At 40.3% G+C, this 16,675-nt stretch overlaps 1 protein-coding gene across 1 annotated transcript in view; it reads right to left on the reverse strand.

The window, feature by feature from the left end:
* Tacr1 (tachykinin receptor 1) overlaps window positions 1-16,675 on the reverse strand; it is a 160,934-nt gene that overhangs the window by 47,647 nt on the left and 96,612 nt on the right. Inside the window, exon 2 of the mRNA XM_021165090.2 lies at window positions 16,325-16,519. Within this exon, the coding sequence (XP_021020749.1) occupies window positions 16,325-16,519 (195 nt within the window). The remainder of the gene's footprint in view (window positions 1-16,324; window positions 16,520-16,675) is intronic.

Raw genomic sequence — 16,675 nt, forward strand, 5'->3', positions numbered from 1 at the left:
ACTATTAGAACCGACACATTGGTAGGTGAAATAGAGGCTCTTAAAGGTTATTTTGCTATGCTATTAGTTGGAAATGTAAACAAGAATCATTTCAAAATGTGGAGGCAGTGCTCTGGTTAAGCCAATCAATATAGTTAATTCTTTCTGTTTGAACTCATCCCTGAAGTTATCCGAGAAATGTCAATATCCATTTTAGCTCTGGAAATGCTTGCAAGGTGCTACCCACTGGGTAGAACCAAATTCTTTTTTTTTTTTTAAAGATTTATTTATTTATTATATGTAAGTACACTGTAGCTGTCTTCAGACACTCCAGAAGAGGGCATCAGATCTCGTTGTGGATGGTTGTGAGCCACCATGTGGTTGCTGGGATTTGAACTCTGGACCTTCGGAAGAGCAGTCGGGTGCTCTTACCCACTGAGCCATCTCACCAGCCCCTAGAACCAAATTCTTGAAAGTGTGAGCTGCTGGGACCTGGCTGAGGGAGGGTTGACCAGCAAGAAGAGCAACATGCTTACTAGAAGTTAAAGGAGCCTGCACCAGTAAGGAGGTTGCAAGATGGAGCTGAGGCAGAGATGAGCGAATGGGTAAGGCGATAGGCTGTGCTTTCTGTAATTTTTGGCATGTATAGTCAGCATAGGGTATTAACAGCTTAGGGCACTTCCTGTTGACTGATAGAGGTGGAAGCATCAGTGGACAAGGCTCTGATGTAAGCAGTTCTGGGCTGAACCCTCAGGACCGCCAAGCTGGTTTACCCTCTCTTCATCTAGGACTGGAAGCTCTGAGCAAGGACTCCTCCAATTTTAATCCACTACAACTTCTCATGACTGGATGACACTGGACAAAGATGACCCAAAAGCCTGAATAAATGGGGTGTACGGCAGACTCATGTGGGGACCAACCCGAGGGAAAAGTCAGTGTTTCTTTGTGAAAGATCTTATTTCAAGGGGCAGATGGAATGTTAAGGTAAGCCCGTCTATGTTTCTAAAACAAGATCTGAGAGGCCATTGCAGCCCCGAGAAGGCAGCGAATACAGCTTTCAGATGTAAGCAAGCCGACTCCAGTGCACAGGGCAGCGAGCAGCAGATAGTCTCCTGATCTCTGGCTTCATCAGAAATGCTTGAGAAGTCACTCAGGAACTTGAAAAATAATGGAAACATTGACTGAGATGAGTGACATCGCAAGGGACATACACTACACTTGGGAAAATGATCCGTGTGCACTATCTACTGCCTTGAAAGGAAAGCCGGAGAGGGGCCAACGACTTCAAAATAGTTAGATGGAAATTTCCCTAAATTAGAGATCTGACTGCTGTCATAGTGGTAGGCCTCAGCAATGACAAAAAGTATATGAATATAATAAAACATCTAAATGTAGCTTGCTTACATCTGAAAGCTGTATTCGCAGCCTTCTCGGTGCTGCAATGGCCTCTCAGATCTTGTTTTAGAAACATAGACGGGCTTACCTTAACATTCCATCTGCCCCTTGAAATAAGATCTTTCACAAAGAAACACTGACTTTTCCCTCGGGTTGGTCCCCACATGAGTCTGCCGTACACCCCATTTATTCAGGCTTTTGGGTCATCTTTGTCCAGTGTCATCCAGTCATGAGAAGTTGTAGTGGATTAAAATACATTTATAACATATGTAATAAAGAAAAATCTTAAATTCATGGAGGCAGAAATTATGAGTTATCTAAATCAGAAAAAAAATCAGACAGCACCAAATTTCTTCAGAAAACTAAAATAGCAGAAAACTGTGTTTTGAGAATTCAGAAAAAATATTGATCTATTTTCCAGATCCAAGATGTATATCTTATTGTATCTTTTATCCTCATGGGGCAATATTTTTATTCTAAAAGTGAAGGCCTTATTATTCATCAAAACCACCACGCATGCCCTCAGTGTGTTTCCACGTTCTGCACATCATTAGGTTGACGATCAAGATTAACCTTTACTGGGCCGGCGACTTGGCTCAGAAAAGGAAAGTGCTTGACACAAAAACCTGGTGACCTGACCTGGATCCCTGGAACCCAGTGGAGGAAGAAAATGAACTCCCAAAAGTTGTCCTCTGACCTTCACGTGTGGGCTATAGCACACACACACACACACACACACACACACACACACACACACACACACCAATAAAGTTTTTTAAAGAATTGTGGATACAATGATTTATAGTTAGTATGGATCAAGATTGCAAGGACGCAAAATCAAAACTTACAGCACCCAAGACAAAGTTATTGAGCATTTCGACGTCCCCTAATTGATGGACTGTTACCTGGAATCATGAGCTAAAAAAATAAAACCTGTTCTCCCTGCAGTGATTTGAATGAGAAACGTCCCGCCTCATAGTCTCATGTCTTTGAACACTGATCTCCAGTTGGTGGCACCGTTTGGAGCCATGGGTGCAGCTTTGCTGGAGGAAGTGTACCACTAGGAGCAGGTTGTAATATTAATAGCCTCGAGTCACTTCCAATCCAGTCTCTCTATTGTGCTTGCATTTGAAGATGTGGGCTCTCAGCTCCCTGCTCCTGCTGCCTTGCTTGCCTCTTGCCGCTGTGTTTCCCTGGCATTATGGACTCAATCCCTCTGCCATCATAAGCAAAATAAACCCTTCCTTCTATACATTGCCTTGATCATGATATTTTATCACAGAAACAAGAAAGAACTGATACACACAGCCTTCTATAGTCACTTCCCTGAAGACCTGGCTCTCAACCCTGATTGTATGGGAAACCAAGCCTGAAATATGTGGTCATTTGCCCAAACTTCTTGCTAGTCCCTGGCAACCATTAGGTTTATTAAAATTTGGTCATGTCAAGAGGAAACCATGAGTTTATTTCTGATATTTGTAGTGCTTGGGTCTAACCCTAGGGCCTCATGCATCGCAGGCAAGCACTGCACTCTGCAGCTTATTCTCAGTCCTTAAGTGAAAAATTTGAAATTGCATTTTGTCTAGGTCAGTGTATATACACTGTTGCACATACCTGTTTCTTTGTCTATTTGCCCATGAAAGGACATTTGGCTTATACATTTTGGCTATTATAAATAAACATTTAATTCAATTTTTATAAGATTTATTTTATTTCAAATTATGCCTATGTGCTGTGCTGTGTGTGTGTGTGTGTGTGTGTGCAGATGCCATAGAGTCCAGAAGCAGGTATCAGATCCTCTGAAGCTAGAGTTACAGGCAGTTATGCATCACCTGATGTGGGTGCTGAGAACCAAACCTAGACCCTTTGCAAGAGCAGTAATCATTCTTAACTACCCAGCTACAAAGACTTAAAAAAATTATTGAGCATTAAACTTGATTGCCTTTTTTTTTCAGCCTGTGAGTACACATGGGGATTCATACATGAACCTAACTACACTGTGTGTTACCTAGACACCTGTTTAATATTCATTATTAGAATGCCATAAATGTGTTATCATGTTCCTAAGTTTGTACAACGACATTGTAAACAACAGCTCCATTTTCCTTTGTATGCATTACTTAATCAGTTCATAATTATTGGATAGTTGTTTCTAATTTACAATCTAATTAAGCAGCCTGGCACCAAAGACTTCTGTATACATTTTTATCCTTAATTTCTAAGTGAATGGGCTGGAGATATGGCTCAGTGGTTAAGAGCACACTGGCTGTTCTTCCAGAGAACCTGGGTTCAATTGCCAGCATCTATGAAGTGGCTCATAATCATTTCTAACTCCATTTCCAGGGATCTGATGTCCTCTTCTGGCCTCCATAGCTACCAGGCATACACATGATGCATAGACATACTTGTACACAAGACATCCATACACGTAAAATTACAAGTAGAGAATTTATAAGAGTGCAATTGTTGACTCACATCAAGCATGCATTTAGACATTGATGCTTCCACCTGCCTCAGAAACTTGTTCACACTTAGCGTTGTCATCAAGTTTAGTGTGATCTGGTCAAATAAACAGAAAATTGTCTCCATTTTTGGAATATAACTTTTCATATTCTTTCACAAGCTGTTGGGTTTGAGAGTCTTGATTTATTGTTATTAATTAGCTAGAAATTGCATTTTGTCTAGGTCAGTGTATATACACTGTTGCACATACCTGTTTCTTTGTCTATTTGCCCATGAAAGGACATTTGGCTTCCATGTTAACTTTAGTGATAGTTTATTTCATAGTTTACATTTTCTTCTATTTTTTGAAGATGGATTTCTTAACTTTCTTGTTATATAGGATTTAATAAATCTATCTATCTATCATCTATCTATCTATCTATCTATCTATCTATCTATCTATATACATATCTATCATCTGTCATCTATCTATCTATTTCTATATTTGTGTCTATAATTATATCAGAGCCAGCAATCTGTTTCATTTTGCTTTTGGCCTTGGGCACGTGCTTCGAGAATCTTTGCTCTATCCCATCTTATTTGGGAGATATATAGGTTTTAATTTGCTACCAGGAAATCCAGCTTTATGTTTAATCTGGAATTTTTTTCAGAGTGTGTCTGAAGAATAATATCCCTGTAGGATGCTAAAAGGGTTAACAAAATAGTCTGTGGTCAAATAAATTTAGGAAACCCAAGATTTAAGCAAAGCGATCAGTCTTTCTGTCCTGCAAAACTTCTCACAGTGTAAAGTATGAATGGCAATATGATGAAAGGCAGCAAAACCCCAGGAACACTCCAGCTATAAATCAAGAGTGCAAGAGCTAAGCCCACAATAGGGCATGCATGCAAGAGCATAAGATGTAGCTGTAAAGAAGCAACAAGAAGGCTTGCTGCAGCACACAACAACAAGGATAGGTTGTGCGATAAGCTTTGTGTTAAGAAAGGACAAAATAAGAACAAATGTCTCTGCTTTATTAGATGCTATAAACAAAGCCTGGAAGGATAACAGGAGGCTAAGAACAGTGGTTCTGTACAAGGGAGTGGGCGTTGGAGAGGGATAGAAAGATGGTAAGGAACCCCCCTGCCTACCTTTTTATGCTTCCCGCCTTTTAAGTCACACAGGCTACTTATAAAAAAACCCTAACTTCTGAAAAGAAAAGGGGTTTAAATATATGCACATCTCCAGTAGCTCATTTTGGGGCAGGCTTCCATAATGTTTCGAGTGATTCAGGTTTCAAACAAATATGTAATGAGCTATCTTTTAGCATATACTAAATGTAGTATTTTATATACTTGGATGTCTCTGGTCTAGGTGTAGGTGTGAAGCATGGTGTGTGAATATTGTGCATGCATATGCACGTGTGGTTTTTGTTTATGTACTTGTGTGTGTGGTTTGGGTAAGAGTGGTGTGTATGTAGTTTGTATGTGCATGGTGTATGGAAGTTTGTGTGTGGTATCTGAGTGTGTGTGTAGTATGTGTGTGGTGTGTTCACATATGTGGTGTATGTGTGTGTGTATGTACATGATTCCTTGTTTGTTTTCTTTGTCCTTAGCATTGAGTTTTTCACACCTGGAAGAGTAAATTGCTCCTTGTCATTCTTTTCCATTATTTTGTTGATACCAAAATTACTTACTTTTCTTTAACATTTTTTCTTGCAATAATCTCTCTCTCTCTCTCTCTCTCTCTCTCTCTCTATATATATATATATATATATATATATATATATATCCAAAATGTTCCCTTTATTAATCACCTAAAGTTACTTTTGGAGCTGGTTGAAGAACTCAGACCTTTATGAAATTATATTAGACATAGGGGTACATAATTATGTATTTTCTGAGTTTTCCATCTTACAAGACACATTTCTCAAACATTTTCATGTATCATCAGTACAGTCTAAGACTTCTGGTATTTTCCATTGCTTTTATACAGATCCTGACTCTTTCCTAATCATTCCAAGTCTTCTTGTTTTGTTTCTGTTGGAAAGAGATATCTTCGGTTTCTTTTTGGTTCAGGATTGTTTCTGATATGAGCCAATTTTCATTAAGAGATTAGATATTGCATTTTAACAAACCCTGATGGCATTTATGGAGATGAGTGAGATGCTTTTCTGACCAATTGAGTTAATAAAACATAATAATAGATTTCCCGATAATTTAATAATCTTATTTGCTAGAAAAAGCCATGCCCAGAAACAATGCATTGCCTTCCTAATATAGCTTTGAAGTTTTTGGTAATTTAAAGATTTATTTATGCTTTTGTATCCTGCATGTGTGCATTTGCTTACATGATTTTATGTGTACTACATGCGTGCATGAGCCTGTGGAAGCCATAAGAGGGGGTTGGATCCTCTGGAAATGGAGTTACAGATGTTTGTGAACTATGATGTGGGGTTTGGGACTCGAACTCCTGTCCTCAGCAAGAGCAGCAAACACTCTTAATTAGCTGTCTCTCCAGCTCCTTGGTGAGTTCTTTAATTGGGATGTTTCCATCTACACTTGTAAATGGAATTGGCTTAACGGGTTGCGTCTGGAGACTAATCTTTGCCAGCTGCTTGTATTCAGTTATTCCATGTGTGCATAGTAAATGATAAGGCTCTCTATATTGTTCTGTACTCCAGAAAGGATTTCCTTGCACAGATTTTTTTTTCATTCCAGTGACTTCTATAAATACATCTTTAAAAAACTACGAGGCATTTTATGTAAGTGGCCAGCATGAATGTACTTCGAGGTGTGTGTGTGTGTAATGTATGCATGTCTCTGTGCATACAGATGCAGAAGCCAGAGCAGGACTTGGAGGTCCTGATCTATCTCTCTTCACTTTATTCCACTGAGACTCTGCTTCTTACTGAACCTGAAGCTAGAGTTGGGACCAGCAAGCTCTATTAATCCTATTGACTCACTTCCTTGACCCACCACGCACAGTGTTGTGATTACAGATACATATGGCCAAGCCTTGCCTGGGATTTGAACTTATGTCCTAATGTTTATACAACAAGCATTCTTACTCACTGAGCCAACTTCTCAGCTCCTAAATACAATTCATGATCAGCATTTTCCTTCCTACTAGTTCCCAGCATGTGCCAATTTGGTTATTCCTGGTTTTTCAGGCATTGATCTTCTATCTGATTGAGCATTATGCTCTCAGGACGGTCTAAGCTTCATCTCCTCAGCTGCATTAGAAGTTGGCTGCAGCCTTCCAAAAGAATCCCAAAGTAGTGACCCCATCACTTTGACTTTCTAATTAGATGTGGCCAAGGATGTGTCATTTGTACCAGTATTAACCTCTGCTGCTGAGGGCTGAGGGCTGTGTTCATCTATGGGCATAAAGGTAAGTATTTTGGAGGCAGTTTGAACGTACATCCATTTAACAAAATGGTAGTAGCTCAGGATGACTCAGAGCTCAGGCCTATGAGTGCTGAGTCATCAGTGTATGGACAGGTTTACAGTGCCAGGCTACGCTCCATAGTATGGAGTGGGCTTTGTATCTAAGCAGGAAGTAGTTGGTGACCCCTATAATATTCGTACCACTATTGCACCAGTGGGTAGATCTTGGTAGTCTAGTCATTACTTTAGCCCACAGAGTTCACAGCGATGGATGACCTGATTCCCTCAGTAGCCTGCATAGGGTCTTCTGTCACTATGAAAGGCAGCCAGTAGGGAGAAAGCTTCCAGGTCAGAGGCAGCTTGATCTCTCCATGCCCTGTGACCCAACTTCAAAATCTCAAAGGGAGGAGGGGGCACCACTCCTGATACTGAGAATTTTGCTTGATAATCTCTTGTATGCTGGTGAGCATTATCCCCTTCATGGAGAGCAACTGCATTTAAACTTTATATATATTTCTATTTTATGTAAAATATTATATTTATATAAATATAAACCACACACGCACGCGCGCGCACACACACACACACACACACACACACACACACACACACACACACGTATATATCTTATAAAATACCAAGTTTCCATGTGACATTTTTAAGCAGTCTTAGTGTCAGTTATCCCCTTTGCATTTTCTCCTCTGTTCTGCTCCCTCATCCTGCTTCCCAGTGAGCCCTGGCCCCATTGTTCTCTTCGCCCCCTCACACTACCCGTGTCCCATTAGTCTTGGATTCCATGCTACTATCTCTTCTGTAGTGTCAAAGAATTCTTCCTTCTTGGCTTAACAGCTTCTCATCTATTCTGATGATGAGGCTATGGGCCCTGGGCTATGTTTATAAATGCAGTGAGTATGGGGGAAAAGATGAAGCACAATAGCCAAATAATACACATATCCACATTTCTTGGTCAAAGCCTGAAGGAGCTTGGCAAAACAAAACAAAACAAAATGAAACAAAACCCACTAATCAATCTCTCTCTCTTTCTCTCTTTCTCTCTCTCTCTTTCTCTCTCTCTCTCTCTCTCTCTCTCTCTCTTTCTCTCTCTTCTGTCTCTCCTTGAAATAATAAAAAGGTAGAAAATTTCAGAAGTTCTTCAGAGGTGTGTTTTCTAATACTTTCTTTTACTTTTCTAATCTCAATCTCTGCCAAGCACTGATTTTTTCAATTGTTGTTATTAATAAGTAAAGAATACAAATGTAAAATTTTAGCTGATTCTGATGATAGGTTTTGAAAGAAGAGAAAATGTTGTAATATTGACAGTGTCATAATTTTCAAAAGAGATTTAATTTTTTTAACCCATTTGAGTGTTTGCTTGCTTGCATGTATGTTCACTATGTGCATGCAGTGCTCCTGGCCACCAGAAGAGGGCACTGGGCTCCTGAAACTGGAGCCAATCTCTCCAGCCCCAGCAGTGCCATAAGTTTATAGCTTCTTGTTAGAATTGGTGCAGATGTACACTTATGTTAGTTAATACATCCATGCTCACTCACATGTCCACAGCAGTTCCAAGTATTTTATCAAGAATGATACTACTTTCTCACATAATCTCCTTTGAAGACTACAGGGAGTATATGGATTCAGATTAGGCATGTCTTACTTAAACTATACCACAAAGTTATGGACATAGCAGTGTAATTAGCAGGAAAAGACATATGATCATCATAACAAATGAATTAATGATGCTGAAATCACCCTAGCTGCCTGAATTGCTTGGAAGTCTTTCTCATTTTTCTTCTTCATTATAGACTTTCTTGGTGTTGGTGGTAAATTCTCCAATGAAGAGAGTTTAGCTCTTTCATCTCTTTTGTCATTCAGGGCATTGCTCTGGTGCCTCCTGGACTGCTGCCACCATGCAACCCATACAGCCCAGGTAAGAGTAATCAGCCTTAGCAACATCCCCTTAAAAACTACTGTGCATGTAATGGAAGTGGTGAGGGGAAATGCTTTAAGATAGAGACAGCTTTGAGATTCCTAGCAGCTGGGTATATGGAACCTGAAGTGGCCCCTAGAGGCAGGCAGGACTTCTAGGGAGGGAAGAATTTTCCTGCCTACAAGAGGTGCAAGAAGAAAGATGGAACAGAGATTGAGGGAGTGGCCAACCAATGACTGGCCCAACTTGAGATCCATCCCATTGGCAAGAACCAATCCCTGATACTATTAATAGTCTGATATGCTTGCAAAAAGGAACCTAGTCTAAGTGTCCTCTGACAGGCTCCATACAGCAAGCAGCATACCTACCCAAGCAGATGCAGAGACCCACACCCAGAGAACAGGCAGAGCTCAGGAAGTCTTATGGAAGAGTTGGGGATGGATTGAGGAGCCCTAATGGGATAGGGACTCCACAAGAAGACCAACAGAGTCAACTAACCTAAACCCTTAGGAGTTCCCAGAGACTGAACCAATAACCAAAAAACATTCAAGGGCTGGACCTAGGCCTCCTGTACATATGTAGTAGATGTTCAGCTTGGTCTTCATGAGGGTCCACAGCAACTGGAACTGATTCTGCTGTTCCCTAATGTGGGCTGTCTTGTCTGGCCTCAGTGGGAGAAGTTGTATCTAGTCCTGCAGTGACTTGAGATGCCAGGGTGGCTTGGTACCCAGGAAGGACTTCCCCCTTCTCAGAGGTGAAGGGGAGGAGAGAATGTGGGGAGGGGCTGTGTGTGGGGGGGATGGGAGTAGGGGACTGTGGTTGGGATGTAAAGTGAATAAATAAGTAAATTAATGGAAAAAGACAATCTTTTCTTCTTTATTCTCTCATCTTTTCTCTGTGATGTTTGCTCTAGTGGGTAGAGTTACTTTTGGCCACACTTGAAATCTTTGTTTAATACTTTTCAATCAAAGCCACTTTTATAGGACCCCCTAGGTTAGATCACTGTCTTGCTAGATCAGCCACAAGCAGGCTACTGAGTTACTAATTAGGGAAGGACTCAACTGCAAATTAGTATTCATGATGAGCCCAAGCACCCATTTTTGTGACATTATTGCATTGGCATAATTTTCTATTACTGCAGATTGTAAACATCAGCAGAGAACATCAGAAGAAACTCAGCTTATTCTCCTGGGATCCAGGGAGGCAGCTAGAAGCAGCCTACTCAGAAGTTAAGTTGTCTACCTATCATATCTACTTGTCTAACATGCATTGATTTATTATCTATTAATCTATTAGCTATCATCATTTTTATATATCTAGCTATCCATCAACCAATCATCTACCTATAATATATCCATTTCAATTATCATCTACCTACATATTTATCATCTATCTATCATCTCTTTATATATTTTAGATATATATATCATCATAATTATCTACTATGTATCCATTTATCTATCTATTATCTATCTGTCTATCTATGTATCATTATTTATCTATGTTTATACTCCCTTTCTCTATCATCTACCTATATTAGCTATCAATCAGCCAAAAAATCACTGTATCTAAATTTCTATTGTTTTTCACACGTATTCACATCATGTTGTAAAGATATGCTTAATAGGAAATCATTTATGGTATCAGAATGATATAGTTATAAAGTATATGTGAAAGTCTCCGAGGAATTATGAAAAGATATTACAACTCATTCATGACAAAAGGCCATACATTTTAGCGTTAATGAAATGCCATATTTCCCCTACCAGCTAGGAAAAATCCCAAAGCTTTAACAATATATTCGGTGGGTATGCAGTGGAGGAGTGAGGACTCCCACACATTGCTAGTGAGAATGTACCTTGATGCAATTCTGTCTAGACAACTGCTCATATTCCACCATTGATTGTTTGTACTTTAGACATCCTTACAAGATAGATGTAAGTGACGTAGCCAAAAGTTGGAAACCATCCAATTCCCACCAATTAATGACTGTAGAAATGATGGTGAAGGTTTGAAGACTAGAACACTGTGTTCTCAAATAAGCAGAGAAGCCCTTTGTGTGTTGGCACAGAAACATTTCAAGATTTGTTAAGATATAAACAGGCTGCAGAATAATATGCACAATAAGTTGCATTTTGTGAGATGATATTTGTGCTGAATCATATGAATATGTCTCCTCAAAAAATGAAGAATAGTATTCATTTGGAAGAATATTCATCAGTGTATATGCAGTGAAGCTCTTGTCATCTGGAAGAATATTCATCAGTGTATATGCAGTGAAGCTTTTGTCAACTTGACACAAACTAGAGAAGTCCAAGGAGAGGGAAACTCAACTGAGGTAATGTCCTTCTGCCTCCAGATTTCTGCCTGACTTCCTCGACTGTAACGTGGAAGTGTAAGCTGAATAAACCCTTTCCTCCCCAATCTGCTTTTAGTCATGATCTTTATCACGACAATAGAAACAAAGTAAGACATCAGGGTAGTTGGAACAGGAGTCCATAGAGCTTAGACAGTCATAGGAACGTCTACTATACTCCATAATATGTTCATCTTTTAAAATGAAGAATAAAATTGTAACTGATTTTTCGGAAGTGAACATCTGTACATGTGCATATTTTTGAGGCCTCAAGTCTCCTGTCCACCAACAAGAGCTGTGGCCCTTCTAGAGACAAGAATTTATCTTATCTTTCTTTAGCTAGTTGGGAAAACTCAAGGTGAAGTGACTCATAGGAGTTAGCATTGCAAAAACAAGAGGTCTGGTAGGTGACAGAATAGGCGAGGATCAGGCTGCTATGATTTATTTAAAGGCAAGTTTCTGTAAGGAGCATCATCATAGACAGAGGCTATACCTCAGAAGAAAATCTCTCCTACTTATTCTGGGTAGAATATTTTGGTTCATCCTAGAGAAAACATCTTTTTAATAGCTTGCAGCAATAAGAATCTTTGTATTGCATTTAATTTTAGGTTGAAAATATGAAATATACAGTGCCCAAATTAACAGATTACCTGTTCTTACATCCTTTAAGCAAACACAGATGCCACAATCATCAAGTTCAAGAAGTACAACCACAGTGTCCCATCAGAGGAACCCCAAGGGCCTCTTCTCCATCACACCCCTGTCCTTTCTGTAGGAGAAACTGGGACCTTTGCTCTCAGGGTGTCACTTCCTTGCTGGAATTCAATATTCTTCTAATTCATTAGATATTTCAAGGATGTCACTTTGTTATGCTTATTCTAGAATTTTGTAGGAGCCACCCACAGAGCTTCATTTTGCTGGGTTTATTAGTGATACAGGGTGCATCATTAAAACATATTTACATATGAGGTCTCTCCAGCTTAGGTGAGTATGAATAGTGCTGCCTGAGAAGGCTGCTCTCTGCATTCAGTTCATAGATGCATGAGCTTTGCTGGGGTAATTCATTATCACTGAAGGAAATTTCTGGGCATGCATAGCTTATGTTTCTCTAGATATGATTATATCATTTTACAATGTGATTTTGCAAATTTAGATTTTTTTTTCCTAGCAGCCAACAAAAGTTTTCATTGTTTCCATCTTTGTAGAACTTAGAACATTCAAATTGGGTCAAGCCATCAGCTAGTCTGAGGGTGTGTTTCATGACCTCCTTATGGTTTGAATTTCTGTTTTTCATGCACACTAAATTAAGTTAAATGCCTCTTTATAAACCAATTGAACATTAGAACTTACTTTGTAGTGTGCGTGTTTAATAGTCTATTTTTTATCCTGAGATACCTGTCTTTCACAATTCTTCACTGAATTTGTGTATTATCAAAGGATCTGAGTGATGAATGTTAGCTTTGGAAGGTCACCATGTAGGCAGAAGGCATTTATGATATTTTACACAATACTTCTATGTAATTAATTTCTTGGTACAAACGATCTGTCAGAAATGAAGCCTAAGCACCTGCTTAGCCTCCTGTCTTCCTGGCAGCCACCTGACTGATGAATGGTGCTGATATCAGCAGTCAGCATTCATTAGACCTTTGCCACATGTGGGACCCTCACCCCTACACTTCATATGAGTTATTTGCTTCTTATATTAGTGACATGTCTTGTTGCTGTGACAAAATGTCTGGAGAAAAAGCAACTTAAGAAGGAAGGTTACTTTGGCCCACACTGTGAGGAGAGATAGTCTATTCTAGAGGAGAAAGCATGGAGTCAGGAGTCCAAGGCGGTGGTCACCTATAGTGGCATCTATAGTCAAGAAGCAGAAAGAGATAAATGCCCACACTCAGCTTTCTTTCCTTTTAAATTCAATCCTGGATCTTAGCTCAGGGCTTGGTGCCACACATGTGCAGGCTGGGTCTTCCTTTCTCAGTTAAACCTTTCTGGGAACCCTCTCCCACCTAGAGATGTGATTTCATGGTAAGCCTAGATCTTGTCAAACTAACCGTTAGGATTAGCTATCACACTTACGTCTCCTAATACTCCCATATGGAGTATACTAGCAGACACGAAGCCTTAGAGGAACTGACTCGTAATGATTGAACTGGAAGTGATAAGGCTGGGGGCTGACCTCATTGAACAGGAGCCACCTGTTCTTCCCAATGCCTCAAAACAGAGTTTCCATCTGATATCAACATTAGGATTATTATGCACTATGGAAAGCACAATCATTAGTTCTAAAAAAGAGAATATAAACATGTTAAAATTCAAGCCTCTAGAAATAGAGCACCAACCATTATAGAGGATACCAACACACAGAAAATAGCACTTACTGTAGAAACTGTTATGCTCTTGGATTATGTTTGTATCATAGTCAATGTATGGATGGATGGCAAATAGGTTTTTTAAACTTAGTATTAGAAAACAAAGGTATTATATATCTCTTGAGTAAATAATCTCAAATGCTCACAATAACCATTTCTAATAACCATTAACTCGACAAAACCTAGAATCATTCAAAAAAAGATCATGATTAAATAATTGTCTTTGTGTGGTTGGTCTGTCTTTTGAGGATTGTCTTGATTGTGTTAATTGACATGGAAGGGCCCAGCCCACTCTGGGAAGCACCATGCTCTAGGCACATGGTGGAGCTATGTAAGACAGCTGAGTATTAGAGAGTCAGAGAGTGGGCCAGCAAGCTGTGCTCATCTGTGATTCCTGTTTTAAGCTTCTGCCTTGAGTTTCCTCAGTGATGTACAGTGACCTGAGAGCGTGAGCCAAATAAACCCTATCCTTCCGGAGCTTTCTATTGGTCAGAGTGCTTTATTGTGGTGACAGACTGAAATTAGAACAGTAGCTGTGTAAAATAAACAGTGACAGCAGACCGACCCACACAGCCATAACACCTCCTCCCTCTTGAGTTCTCAAAACCAGGAAAGATGATAGTCCCACTGCATTGTGCTGAGCCTCAAAGGAAATTTCTAGTCATTAATAAATGCAAATCAACAAGATGTTCTCCAGCAAGTCTCTAAGTATCACTGTTTGTTGACTAAAACCCCACAGTTGTGTGGGAAGAGCAAGCTATTCAGAGTTCAGTTTTAAATTTGTTGTAAGAATAAAGAACTTGTGTGTATCTTGAAAGGTAGCTCGGTTTTGTTTTTGTTTTTATGAAGAATTTTAACAGAGGTTTTTTGTTTCCTTGCTTGGAGGAAACCTGGCTGGGTCCTGTTCACAGGTCTGTACATTTGGCGGACCCATACCCTTTGTCCCACTGAGACCTTGCTTGTATTTATAGCTTCCCCATAAAGACTTATTTTACAGCATCTTCCTATAAGATGACCATTCACCCTCCACTGCTTCGTGGATCAGATGTGTTTGTCCGTGTCTGGAGAGCCATGTCTCAGTCTTATGCATTGCTTCCTGGCAAGCCACTCTCCTATGCTCCGTGTAACAGACACATCAGAGTGACTGCGTGACAGGCTTTGGAAGTCTCAGATCTAAGCGGCACGACAGATACCATGCTTTATCTTAGCATTTGTTAAATTTAAAGGCCATACAATTACACTGTTGTCCAGTGAATTCCGTTCATAAGTCCCGTTTGACATTTGCTAGTTTACAACTCGAGACATGCCTCATTTCATCTGATACTCATGACGCTCGTTTACAGGAAACAATGTTTTATTTTCTTCCATTCGAGGAAAGATGAGACGTTGTGATCACACAGCTAGTGGCAATTCATAATTAAAATCACAGTTCTTCAGTTTGTAGCATCAGTACTGTTTTTGATTCGAATAACAAGCCTGAGTTTGGACAAATTCAGTGAGTTTTTCCAAAGACCCAATTTATCCCGGTTCTCTCAGTCCACAAAAATTGATGTTTATATAAGTTTCATATCACCCTTCAGCTGGGTGGAACAAGGTAAAGAATAAGGAATTTTGGTGTTGCCTCCAGGGCAAGAAGCATTAGGGAAAATTCCTAAGACATCTTGTAAAAGAATGTTAGTGACCAGCCCTCCTCCTACAAGACAAGCAGGCTTGCTTGTCGGTGTTCTGCAACCCCTAGACACTAAGAAGTCCTCAATGCTTGCATCTCATCGGGATATCTCATTTCTCATTCTATAAACTCCTATGAGAGCCTTGGATTGATGCTTCCCTCGAGACAGCTTATGAGCTAAGAGATTCAAGGGTAGTGACATTGTTTAGGAGGAAGAAAGGGGGCAGGGAGTGGGGCTGTGGTATATAGGAAAGAGGGATTGTCTATCACATGTGTCCTATGGTACCAGCTACCACATGAGTGATGGCCACTTAATTTCATTAGGAAATTGCAGACAGTGTGAAACACATGCTGCAGAGGGATTGTATCAGAGGGAGAGGAGCAGGCCATTGTAGAGAGATTGGAGCGGAGGCATTCCCACCTTCCAGCATGCTGTGTCTGGTACAGTGACATCACAGAGACATAGACCCTGGCAAGGAAGCATCTTAGACAAAAGGCCCAAGAGGGATGGTGGAGCACCCAAAGGTCTGTTGTTTCAGGAACCTGGGATGGACCTGTCGTGGCAACTAGGTCTTACTGATCTTAATAAGTCTTTCACAGTATTAGGGGGCACCATCCCCTAATAGTGGTAGACATATCAACACCATGTCAGAGCAGTGGATGTGAGGAAGTCAGGCAGACACGTGTGAAATCTTCACTGAGACAAGAATAGAGAAGTAAAAAGGAATGGGTTAGGACAGCACAGCACAGAGCAGCTTCCAAGCTGATCACAAGCCTAGCAAATCTCTACTCACGCTTTCTCGTAAGTCCTGTTGGGATGTTCTGGCCACTCAATCATGCACACGACTCTGCTGGGCATGGTCTCTGTGGTGGAGTAGTAGCCCTGTGGGAAGGCCAGCAGGAGAGCCAGGACCCAGATGACAAAGATGACCACTTTGGTAGCAGTGGCTGACAGCCGGGGCTGAAGAGGGTGGATGATGGCCATGTATCTGCAGAACGGAAGAAAGGACAATGTTCTGTCATCATGTGCTTTTCCTGCCCACAGAAATGCCTAGAAACCCACTGGTTTACAATATTTGTGTTTGTATAGAGGTCAGGAGCCAACCCTCAATGTCCTTCCCCAGAAACCATCTATGCCGTCTTTT

The sequence above is a fragment of the Mus caroli genome, unplaced genomic scaffold (assembly GCF_978045245.1).
Source record: "Mus caroli unplaced genomic scaffold, Mus_caroli_1 scaffold_7, whole genome shotgun sequence".
NCBI lineage: Eukaryota > Metazoa > Chordata > Mammalia > Rodentia > Muridae > Mus > Mus caroli.